The 13,302-nt window shown below is 36.0% G+C and overlaps 1 protein-coding gene across 1 annotated transcript in view; it reads left to right on the forward strand.

Moving 5' to 3' along the window:
• The window catches only part of CPEB2 (cytoplasmic polyadenylation element binding protein 2), a 126,316-nt gene extending 115,005 nt beyond the window's left edge, over window positions 1–11,311 (forward strand). Inside the window, exon 12 of the mRNA XM_019525819.1 lies at window positions 7,335–11,311. Coding sequence (XP_019381364.1) covers window positions 7,335–7,562 — 228 coding nt within the window. The 3' untranslated portion in view covers window positions 7,563–11,311. The remainder of the gene's footprint in view (window positions 1–7,334) is intronic.
• Window positions 11,312–13,302: the final 1,991 nt, after the last annotated feature.

Genomic DNA, 13,302 nt, shown 5'->3' on the forward strand with positions numbered 1-13,302 from the left:
TTCCCACACGTGCCTCTTGCCCCGTCTCAAAGGGGTTTGAAATGGGGCAAGAGGCATGTGCGCGCTCGTCTGGATGCACCTGATTGGTCCTGTCATCAACATAACTTTCTAAGTTTACAGCTCCAGTGAGTTTTTTGGTCGCATTACACTCCTCATGGAAAAAAGTATGATCTTTGTCTCTCTTAAATTTTCTTTTTTTAAAATCTTCATTTAATGTTATATGTTTCTTGTTTTGAGAGGCAGAAGGCTTCTTCTCTTCCTACGTGCTTTTGCTATATCACTCGTTATGTACACCTGTATCATGTCCCTTATTCCTCTGCTTTTGTAAGGTAAACAGTACCACATTTTTAAATATTTTTCATCATCCATGACCCCAGTCATTTTGAATGTTCTTTTTCTGGTTTCCTTCTAATTCCAGCTAGTATAGCCCTTCTGAGATGGGATGATTAGAACTGTACAGGACTAGGGACTTGCCATTGCTTTATAAAATGGCTCTATAATATTTCCCACTTTATTTTCAGTCCAATTCCTTGTACAGTTTAACATCTTATTTACTTTTCACTACACCTGTATCTTTCACAAGAAGAAGTTTTGATTGAGCTCTCAATAATACACAAGTCCTTTTTTCAGTTGGAAAGATGTGTCAAACTATGTAACATGCATAACTAAGTCCAGTTTTTCATTTGGTGTTCATTGCTTTTCATTTCTTTACATTGAACTTCCATCTGTTATTGGGTTACCCATCCACCTTATTTGGTTATGTTTCTCTTTAGTCCCCCCAACAATAACCTGAATTTGACTAATCTAAATGAACTTGTCACCTGGACATTTCACTGCCTCGTTTCTTATGACCATTTCCAGAATATTAATAAATATTTAAAAGGTTCATGGTATAGACTCTTCAGGGATCTCATTGAACCTTGTCTAGTATAGCAAAATATTTGTTCCTATTTTAATATTTGCTTCCACCCTTTTTTTTTTTGTTAGCTTTTTCAGCTATTTAAAAACCTTTACAAACTTAAGTAAATGTCAGCCTGTGCTCTTTTATCTGTTACTGCCATGTTTCATTCACACAAACATATTGGTTAGATCCTAATCACATCGTGGGGAAACTGGCCATCAAGTCCAGTCCCCATAATCTTCCAGATGTGTTATATTTTTTCCAACTAATTTATACTATGCTGCGATGACTTACTGTTCCATAATAACTTGAGAGGTTTTTTTGTAGTTGCAGAAATATTTGCTTCCCTCAAGTGCTTTGGTGTGGTAGCTATTTTTAATTGTGCATATTTTTCCTAGCAGCTCAAACACTTCAGGATAGATCCAGATTTGTCCTGTAGGCATTAAAATAGACTTAACTGGAATCTAAATACCTGTGTTGCAAAGAATAATTCAGAATGGCCATGCTTCAGCTATGACCAAATTCCTCAGGTGCCTAAGTTCCTTCAGTGCCTCCATTTGGACTGCACATTTTCCTAGGTGCCTATCATTGGGCTTTTATTTTGAGAAAGTAGATGTGTGCTTCTCCTGTAAATTTTGTTGCAATCCAGATTGGTCATGGAGAGATCTTAAACTTTGCCTGATTCTCTTAGGGTACTTTACTACTTCCAAAAGGAAAAACTAAAATCACAGCGCAGGAACAATGTCACCATAGGGTGATATATAGACACACCCTTTGGTGTCCCCAGAGCATACACAAGTCAAATTGACACTGAGTTCAGTACAAACTGTAGCACAGCCACTTTCACTCAGCAGGTTGGGTGGTAAAGTCTACAGTTTTCATGAAAACTTAGGCTGCTTGCAGACGTTTAAAAAAAATATGGTGCTTTACTTTAAACTCTGCATGCTCCTGCACAAAGCCCAGCACATGCCCCAAAGCGGCATTGTGTTAGTTGGATCTGGCTTGCCCAATGTCTGTATAAATCGGAAGCTTTAATGCAGTTTTTGCAGCACTTTTGTCCCAGTTCTCTATAAAGAAACAGTAGGTGCCTAGTCCTAAATCATTCTTTGGAGGCATCTCATTCTCGTCATTCACTGATTATATGCCTAACCCTGTCTGTTGGAATTGCCCTTCAAAGCAAAGTATGATCTTCAGGGCAGATCTAAGCATAAGCTTCAAGGAGACCAATCTAGATCTGACCCTTCTGGCTCTCTCAGAACTCAGTAGATATATATAATTGCCATCTGGTAACATCATTTAAAGCAGTAGCTTTTTTTAATTAGTGCTGAAGCAAACTAATACATCTTGTGACACACTGATCTCTGGTCATCTATTACCAGAAAAGAGAACATCTGATATAGTAGATATCTTCCTCATATCCTGATACAGAGAAACCCCTGAGCTTCTCAATGATGTTCACATCTTCCTTACTTGTTCTTTTTATTTCTAAGTCATAGAGAAGATTCTGTTTGTAGGCCTTATGCCATTCATATGTTTGAAAATCCCTGTTTATTCTTACATGTTTGCTACTTCTTCAATATCCTTCTTAGCTTTCATAAATGCTCCCCTTCCCTACACCCCCCACCCCCAAAATATTTCAGGTTATTCATTCTCTGAATAATTATGAAACCTAAATTTCTCCTCTAAACTCTTACATTTTACTGTGATTAAACTAATGAAAATATACTAGTATTTTTGTTTTCTAGTCTGTTTCACTTTCTCATTGTTACGCCCTAGCAGGGTAATGGATAATAGTATTGGGTTTGGAAAAACTAAAATAGAATATTTAATGAACACATCATATTAAAATTGAATCTTTTTTCCACAAAAATATATTTAATCTTAACCTATTAATATTTTGGAAAACTTAACATTCAAGCCTAAAATAGCAGACATCTTTTAAATGCAACAATTTGTAAGCAATAAAGAACTATATTTATTATACTACATCACTCTGATGAGTCTAGTGCTTTGCTTACAAAGCTGTTGTAAAAATAGCTTAAAGTGAAATGTGACATTTATAAATCATGCAGAAAGTAAAGGGAAGTTTGACCTGCAGTCAGAGATCTCTTCTTTATGTTTCTAAAAGAAAACAATATTCTGCGATTTAAGTTGTCTTTAGATTCTCACTTGTTCCATAATTGCAAATGACTCATGTTCCCATATATTTATACAATACCACATAATGGGTTCCCAGTTGTGATTAAAACTTCTGAACTGCAGTTTATCTCAGCTATTGATATGCAGAGAAGTTGTAGATTTGTCCATATTAACCTGCATAAATAAAAGCAGTAAGTCCTCATACTGTCTGACAGATACACGTGTACCCAGTTTCTGAAGGTAATAAAACTAAATCTATATCACAATTTCTCAAAGCTATGAGACCCTTATGATTTGAATTGGTGCCACATTGAAATTGTGGTTAAGGTTGTTTTAGATCTACTTTATAAGTTTTACATGTACATACTCTCTATGAAGAGTGTCAAATGCACAAAATATTGCTCACTTGTTTGCTATATTAACACCCGTGTAATAGTTGTGGTTGAATTATTCATTTTTGGCATTAACTTTCATATAAGAAATTTTATTCCCAACAGTAAGGTCTTCATGTTGTTAAATGTTTTTGAAAATATATATTCTCTAGGTTGCGGCTTTGAAATTTTCACTGTAACGTTGATAGATGAAAGTTTAATGAAGCTGTAATACTAATTTGCTAAAATGGCAAGTGCACATGGAGAAATCTCCTGTGGTTTTCATTTTAAAAATATGTTTAATAGAAAAAATGAAAGATGAATAAGGGTACCAGAAATGAGATGTCTAGGACAGATCATCATGTGTCCACAATATCTCCTATTATTCATTGGGTATATATTTGACGGTAACGTGAATGAATTTATAACTAAGGGAGGCTTTTGTCCTTCTTTATATCTTTCTCTGACTTTTTTTATAAAACTTATTTGCCCAATACCAATCAACTACAAGAGGATAGGGATACCCAAACAGGATCAAAACAGTAGCCTGTCTAGTATAATTAATTACATTCTGTTAACTGAGCTAGTTTGCAGCATTTTTAAGGTATCAAGGAATGCTTGCTAGTAAAGCTGATTTATCTTAAACTTCTGGAGTGTTAAAACGTAACCAGTAGGTGGGTGTCTTAAAATAAATTAAAAGCTCATCCAGGGAACAACAGTTTACTTCTGAGTCTTACTTCTACCGTTATCCAGCCCAAAAAAAATCTATAGCACATTCCCCAAGGCTAACAGAATCTCTATCTGCAGCCTCTCCACAAAGTTCTTAGCATGACAATATTACAGTAGTAGGAAGTTTGATGCAGTAGTGTAAAGATAGGTGGGTTAGGGAGGACATGAGCCCCGAGTGCTACCTAAGGGGAGTTGAGTGCCTCACAGTCCCGTCCTTCTGTCTTGTGCTGCACCTTCCCTGCAGCCTTCAGCTCCAGCTCTAGCAGTGTGGATACAGCATGGCGATGGTTGTGGCATTGGAGGGAGAAGGCAAGGGTTAGGAGAGAGAGTGTGTGACAGAGTAGGCAAGTGATGGTGTAAACAGATGTCAACCTTGTGCCACTCTAAAACATGTTTATGGTGGCACAGGTTGCAAGCAACCAGATGGAGCATGACAAGGGGCTGAGACAAGTGCCCAAAACCATTGCCACAACCAAATATAGTCAGTTTTGTGCAATTGTTGTGTGACCCACCTTAAATGGGATGTTCCCCTGCTTGTGGATGTGCACCTCTACACTTCTGCCTCGGTCTTGCCACTGTGCCTGAATTAGAGCATGCATCTGCAAGTGGGGAAATATACACAGGGTTCCCCTGCTTGTAACTGTGCTCTGTAGGAATCCCCTGCATGGTTTTCCCACTTCCTAATCCATGATTTGAATCAAGGTGCAGCACCCAAGGCCACTGTCCTGCAGGATCAATCCCCTGAAGCCTCAGGAATTGCAGGGGCCCAATCCTGCAGGACAAGTACCCCAATAAAGTCTCAGACACCTGAGACCTAGATCAGTGGTCCCAAGGCACATCCTGGCGCAACTTATCCTGGTCCAAAGATGATGTTTGTGAATAAAAGACACTCTGGGAAATGTAATTTCTGTTGCTGGAGAAAGATGTCATCTCATCTTTTTGCTGCCCAAAAAAAGGGGAGGGGGCATTTCTTTTCTCAACACATTAGCAGCAAAAAAAGGTGACATTTTCCTTCAGCAGCAGCAAACTTGAACTGTTGCTTCTGTGCCACTGCCACTAGTCTTCCCTCCCCATGTCTGGAGCTTCTAGACCAGGGGCGGGCAGTTATTTTGGGCAGAGGGCTGCTTACAGAGTTTCAGCAAGCCATCAAGGGCCGCATGACAGGCAGCCCAGGGCAGATTAATATTAATTTTCTACATCTTTTAGAGGCCCCACAGGCCGGATAGAATGGTCTGGCAGGCCACATCTGGCCCCTGGGCCACATTTTGCCCACCCCTGCTCTAGACCCAGATTTGGGGCCGGAGGCACTATAACAAAGCTGGAGAGGAAGAGGAGACTGCTCAGCACATAGTACTAGCCAGTTATGCCTCCACTTCTTCAAGCAAATTAATGTTCTGCTAATAATGTTTACATCCTCTGAAATTCTGAAGGAGGTCTGGGTGCCATATAAGTAACTGGAAATAGTAGTGCTTCCAACATGCAGTTCAAGTGATAACACTTGATAACAGAATTTTTTTTCATTAAGGTAAAAACAGGAAAATCCAGGGTAAAATTGAAGCAGAGATATATTTACAGACTCTTATAGCACAAGAACAAAAAATGCCTATACCAATTATTGATTAGTTCAAAACCACAGACTTTGTCTACCCAAATATCATCAACATGGACATAGTTAATGCTGACCGGACCAAAGAAGGTACATTTTGAGAACATGATAGCAATATTAGGGAAGCAGGGTATTAATAACTATAAATAACTGGTTTTTATTTGATTTTTATGCCTCTAGCCATTTCCTTTTCAAATTTCATAATATCTCTTTTATTTTCCTTCTCATATATTACCAGGTATCATTTTCTTTGTCTTGCATTAGTGTTAATTTTCCATTTTTCCAGAGGCTTTGTTTGATTTGAGTAACCTCTTGAATCTTACCATTTACCCATACTGATTCACTTCCTAGTCCTTGTAAACTGAAAAGCATACGTACGTGTCTAAGACTATTACTGTTTTTGTTAATAGCACTCGGGTCAGTTCTAAAGAGCGACAACTGTCTCTGTTACAGTGTATACATCTAAAGAACTTAAAAAAAAACCTTGCAAGTTATTTACTGTTTCAAAGTAGTGTATGTAATTTCTGAACACCAAAACAGCCAGCATCAGATGATTGCTTAATATAACATTACACCAGTATATAAAAAAATCCTTTTACACCAATCATTTTATGAATATGAACAGCAGCTGCAGCATGATTTGCCAAACCAGCATCAATCAATGCATCTTGAGGAAGACAAGAAAAAAAAAATCCATGTTCATGTATGAGGTCAACTTATTTGTATTTTAATTTGATCTTCTTTTTCCCATCTGGAAATCTGTTACAGTTCAGCTATACAGACCCAATACAAACTAATCATGAATTCTTGCCACTTTTCCACTCTGGCCATCAGATGAGTTTGGGAGGTAAAAACTATATAAGACAGGTGTATCTGGCAGTCTGAGTTGCAAAGGTGATTTTACAAAAAGAAATAACTATTTTACATAGTGATGGAAAACTATTCAGTTAGAGCAGCTGTCAGAAATGGTAAATGAACACATTGTCCAGGTTGGCGACTAAAAATTTGACTTGCTTTATTTTAAAAATGCTTCCTAATTTATGTACCCAAACAATAAATACAAGCACTGATGCCCATAAAAATGGTATGTTTGCAAGCCAGTTATGTAAGTACATGGTTGAATTCACTTTTCAGACAAATTACATAGTTGCATGATCAAATAATACCACATGCAAAATTGTGTGTACAGAGTTCAAGATCAGGCTGAGATCCGTTTGAAAAACACATTACATATGTTTTTGAAAAATATTCATAGCATATTTTTATTTTTTTATGCCACCATTGAAAAAGTTAATGGGCAATTTGAGAATGACTAACAATTTTTTGCCATCTCCTCTTCCTGATTTATTTACACTTCTCCATGTGTAAAAGCAAGAGTGTAATCCCCCCTTGTGTATAAAAAAACATTTGTGTCCTTTTAACAAAATAAGTATTCTGGAATTGTGTTCCAGTAATACAGTCCCAGTGAACAGGCCTCATGTTAATACTTTCCCTTTTTTTAGTCGTCACAAAGGAAAACGTTAATGTTTTGAGTAGAAATTTCTAGACATTAACTGGACTTGGTGTGCATTTTTCCCCCCCGCAACAGGTGGAGGTAAAGCCATATGTGTTGGATGACCAGATGTGTGATGAATGCCAGGGTGCACGATGTGGTGGAAAGTTTGCTCCTTTCTTCTGTGCCAATGTCACTTGCCTGCAGTATTACTGTGAGTTTTGCTGGGCAAACATCCACTCCCGTGCAGGACGTGAATTCCATAAGCCATTGGTAAAAGAGGGGGCTGACCGCCCACGTCAGATCCACTTCCGCTGGAACTAAGCATGGTGAACCAGCATCTACATAAGGAAAGAAGGGTGCATGTGGCTTACTGTGTTTGAAGATACCGACATGCAGAAGAAATAAGTGCATTCTTCTGCTTTTCACCCCAGCTCTCAATACATGCATCTTTATCAGCAGCCAAAACACTACAAGCCTCTTGTTTTTCACCAAAACCCTACATCTCAGGCTTACTAATTTTTGTGATATTTTCATGTTAAAAATAAAATGTTTTTTTGTATTTTCTCCAAGTTATTTTTATATGTAAAGTTAAAACTAGATATGAGAATGTTTTTTCGTAGGGGCACACAGTCTGCTGCTATATTTAGTGGGTGAAGCGTGCACTTATTTCTAAACATGGGTTTTTAACTTCAAGATCTGCCCCAGTAATTTACCAAAGGTAGCAAAATAGTGAAGATGGAATATGTCTGCTACAAAAAGCTTATTTTTATTGTTGTTGCTATTTTCAGTGTATACATAAACTAAAAATTAGGGTTGATTTTTTGCTCTCCATTTTGACTTGCAAGAAATAATACCTCAAGATAATCTGATTTATTAGCTATTTTTAAACATTTTTAATCACAAGCTGTATTAGCTTTGCTGCTATATAGGTGTTATGTGTAATGCCACCTATTAATACGGGATTGAAACGTTTAAGACACACTGCATTACAGAGAAAATGCAGGCAGCACAATATGGCCGAAACTGCCATAGTTTTAGAATGTGAAAAAACTGCATGTTTACTTACCTGTATACACCATATGCATGCACTAGAATTATTAATTAACAAGAGGTGAGTTATTGCAAATGTTCAGAAAAGGCTCTCTTGAATCTAGGTAGCATGAACAAATTTACAAAATTTGTTACAAAAAAAAACTTGCATGCATTATTGTGACTGAAGTAAAAAAAATGTCCTACATGTGTACAATATGCAAATTAGTTTTAGATTAGAAAGTGCAGCCATTTTGTGACCTGGTCAGTAGTGGAATTCGATTTATGCAGACTGGATGTAATATTGTAATCCCTGTGCAATTTTGTGATGTGTGGTTCTAATTCATGTGGAGTGATGTAGTATAGATAAAAGTTTGAGTAAAAAGCTAGATTTTTTTTAAATTAATTTAAGCCCCCTTGATTGTTCATGGTTAAGATTTCCTCTACAAACCAAAGATGGCCAGCACACTGCTAACCAGTCACCAAATGTGAAATCCATGAGAAATGCATACAAAAAATATACTTATAAGAATGCATAATGCTTTAGTAATTTAATCTAATTAAAGTCAAAATGGAGATGGTGTAATATACAGACGGCTAGTTGCATAACAAACTAAATTTTACCTTTAAGACAACAGTGAAATCTGGCTTAAAACTTGCTTACATGTTTGACCTGTGTGCATTGTGGTCTTCTGTCAAACTGGGGTCACTGTTGCATGAAAGTAGCTACTTGACAGTCATAGGTTAGTGTTTTTTTATTTTTATGAAGGAGTTCTTAGCAATGACATTGCTTGCAATTTTGTGGGAGGGAAAAATGTAGTTTGGACAAAGGCAATATCTAATACATTTTTCTTGGTACTAAACACTAATAGAAAACCATTAGCAGTGCTTTTGTCTATCTCAGAGCATTTTTAATGCAACTAGCCCCTATGTTTTAATGGAACAAAAACTATTCTGCAGTCTAAGCAAGCACCCAATAATAATAAATGTTAAAGTGCAGAATTACGAGCCTGACTCGGGATGAAATTACAAGGGGTTGCTTTTGCAATCCCTTGGGACAATCCTTCATGTAAGCAAAGTGTTGATATTATATTGGTTGTCTACGGTGTGCTTTTTTGTACTGTACAATATGTGGTTCATGTCTAACTCTGCTGTTTTATTGTGGTTGTGGTTCAAGTTTTTAATGTTTAAAGTTGATGCTGTTTTAAGAAGAGCTTTTTACTAATTTATTTGTCAGTGTTCCCTATTTGTTACTTAACCATGATCCTCCAGATTTTTTGGAGCATTCTTTTCTAACCTTAACCCTGCCAAACCTTGATCCATTTTGACATTTGTTATGCACTATTTTTATATCTCTGAGAGAGATTTTTCCAACAGTCAGCTATTTTAAGGCACACTTTTTTTGACTGATGACATCTCCTTTGCTATACCTCAATTTTTGGAATTTAGAAAAGAAATCAGTAGTTTTGCAATGTTAATTATTCAGATATAATTTAATTCTGCAGATTTTTTTAAACTTTATTTTCATATTTTCTGCTTAACATTTAAAATTGAAGAGCCTTTAAATATATTAAATAATGAACACTAATATGAAAATAGTACAAAATTTGAAATAATTGGAGATGTTAAAAAATCCCCTTCCCTGTTTAAATAGAACTGTTTCAATTGTAGGGGAATAAAACAGGGATACCTTTTTTTGGCATGGGTAAAAAGAACTGAACTGTCTGATTTTACTTGTCACTTCATTTCTGGAGCAACTAAAGTTACGGCTATCATGCCCAACAACACCTTTTTTTTTCTCTTTTCTCCCCTTTTTTATCTAAGTTCTTATTTTCTAACTGTTGAACACTGTATTTGATTTTTTTTTTTTTACAGATCATATTTATTTTACTATTTTTGTAGAAGATTGTTAGTTAGTTTTGATTGTATTTTTGTATTTTTAAAGCTACTTCACTTTTGTTCCCCAGATGTGCATATTGCTGCCCACAAGTATGACTGTGGAGGAAAAAAAAACTTTAAAAATCCACACTTTTTGTTAAGAAGGAAACATTTAGCATTTATATATTTGTGTATGGAAAACACTTGATATTTTATCCCTGTTGCATCTGGCTGCACAAAGCCTCTCCTCAAAGATGCTACAAAACTTGAATATAACACATTTTGGAAGGCTGACTAACCTCGATTCTGTGTTGTGATGTGCAATACTGTTTCTAATGTTTGTATAAAAAAAAAAAAAATAACAGTGTAAACCTTTTTAATGCAAATTTATTTTTTTCATTGCATATTTTGCAGATTTTATCCACAGTGTCATTTTTTACTGTCAGAAAAGATACCCCTTTTGTCATTGCAACTATTTTTTAAATCCAGAAATCTTTGTACTGATGTAAATGATTGTAGTTATTTTGGATAGTGTTTTGCTAACAAAAGGAGAGACTTTTTTCATGCATATTTCTATTTTGTTTTTTTGGTTTTTATTTTATTTTAATAGTAGTAAAATACTTGGAATAATTTTTCATATTCTTGTCATTAATATTATTTTGTATTTTTATGTGGAAATATATAATTTTATGACGCTAATTGCTAAAGTTTATTTTATGTTGAATTATTTTTGGAGCTGAAATCTTTGTAATATTAAAGCAACTAGTTTCTAATTCCGAGTTTCTGTATAGAATCGCACAAGTGGTTTATGGAGTGTTTGGATTGTAATTATAAATGGTTCTTTGATATGCAAATTAATATTTTCAGTTGATTTTATTTTGTATTCCTAATGGGGTGTTAAAGCAGTTTTTTATTTTTTTCTAAATAAAAAGAGAACCCATGCTTTTATGGACACTAGGTAATCGCCTTCAGCTTAAAATTTTTTTGTTAAATATTTTAGTTTGTTTTACTGTTATCTTCCAGGTGTCTAAATCTCCAGTCTGTCTGTTGTACTGGTAATTTAACTCTGTAATGGAATAGTTTGCTGCCAACTATTTATATTAAGTAATTTTTAAATATTTGTAATATTGTTGACTGACTAATAAACTATTAAGTTATTGGCACATTTTGTTTTGTAATTTTGTGCACCTCTTTAACAGAAATGGATTAACCAGTCAAATGCAATATGCAATGGCTTGGACTTGTGAAAAAATACTTAAATATGTTTGGTGGCAAATTGAAATGCTATTCCTTATGGCTTTTTCCCCTAACATTTGAGGTAATTGGGGTAGATTTTTACATGATCCCTTGCAAATGTTCCACATCTTATTCTCATAAAACTACTTAGCAAACCAAGACTCCCAAGAATGAATTTATCAATGGATGTCTTTGTAAGTTTTTCAGAGGAATTTTGCTTCATTTCTATAGCTACCTACTTTTGATTTCCAGAACTAGCTGTGTAGAGATCCTTTCTGCCTTCAAATGCATCCCTCAGGTGTCAGGCCTCATGCCTTTCCCCACCCCTTGGGCCAAACTCAGCGAGTTCTCCCACTTTTGAACCATGTGCACTGTGTTACAATACCTGAAAACCGATTGTACGTGCACAGCAGATCGAACTGGGTTCTGAGAGCAGCAGTTCTTCCCTTCAGCAGTCTGTGATTACCAGCATAGAGTGAGAAAACAACCCTTTAAGAAAAATAAACATTTTAGTAACAGTAGAAAGAAGGCATTTAGAGAAAATGGATTTTAAAAGAACAAGCCATCTACATGTTTGGCTATATTATCGTCACAGAAGTAACATAGGCAGGCCTAATACTTCAGACACCCCCAGGGGGTCCCCATGCTTGTGTGGTTTCCCTCAAACACCTCCTGAGAGAGCCCCTTTTCTAATGGTTCTTTTGATCTCTTCTGTTTCTACATCTTTTCCTGTCCTGACTTTGTCTCTTTGCAGTTCTTAAGTGTTTGCTAAGAAGTGGCATCTGGAACCATCCTTTCCTTTCTTTTCCAGCTTGTGTGGCTTTTTGTTTTGCTTTTTCAAAACAGTCCCATTTTAACGTAAACTAATGTTTGACATAATAAGCATCCCACTTACAAGGTCAACATACAATCTTCCTAAATTATTACTGGGTAACTTCGAATCTATCATGTCATCTTAACAGGTGAGTAATGGGGAAGGTAGCGCAATGCCATAAGCAGTGGAGATGAATGGGAATTATCTGTTTTTTATAGGTAGCATCAAAGTAAATATTTACTTCCCAAAAGAAGCACTAACTGCACTGTCATTGCCAGTAATTACTCTTGCTTGTTTTGCTTTTTATTGTGCACGCTTGGTTTAGTCAGCACTTAATTGGTGACATAGAACCACAAATTCCCACTAGTTTTTTTTGTGACACTGTGTATATGTAAAAGTTTGCTCAATGACTTGTTAATTATTCACAAGTTGTGTAATGATCAGTTGTACAGCATTACAATCTTTACGTTGGTTAAGGTTGTTCTGTTTTGCACTTAAAGCAGAGATTAAGACTCTTCTTAATAAAAAATACTGTCTTGTCCCACAGACTTGCAGCATTTCCTCTTTGGATACAGAATTAATTCATTGACAATTTAAACAGCACATCAAATAAAATATTGAATTATTTGAAAAGTATTAGACATGGGGTGAGGGTTTAGTATCTGTATTCTTGCTTTCTTTATCCTAAATGGGGATGAGTTTAATGGCTTCAGATTTTTGCATATTCTATATTTGAAGAAAATAGGTTGTAATTAAGCTAATTAGTAGGGCTTAACAGGTGCAAAACAGCACCATTCTGTTTCAAGAGGACAGTGTTTCATTTAAAGTTTTGTTTCATTTTGAAACCGCTGTTCTATTTCATGTAGTCGAAACTCTTGCTGTTTTGACATTTCGCCCACCGGCTATAATAGTGAAGCACAGAACTGCCTGTAACTGTCATTTCTTGCCTGATTCAGATGAAACTTGCAGGGATGGTGGTCCCTGCCGAGGCCATGAAGCCTGCCAGTTTCAAGGAGATAGGTGCAGGGGTTTCTGGGAAACTGCACCTCAGGCTGCTGACAAGCAAACCTCGTGACATGGGTGACTTTGTGTGTGTGTGTGTGT

This window comes from Gavialis gangeticus, unplaced genomic scaffold (genome assembly GCF_001723915.1).
Source record: "Gavialis gangeticus isolate Ggan-Ray unplaced genomic scaffold, GavGan_comp1, whole genome shotgun sequence".
Classification (NCBI taxonomy): domain Eukaryota; kingdom Metazoa; phylum Chordata; order Crocodylia; family Gavialidae; genus Gavialis; species Gavialis gangeticus.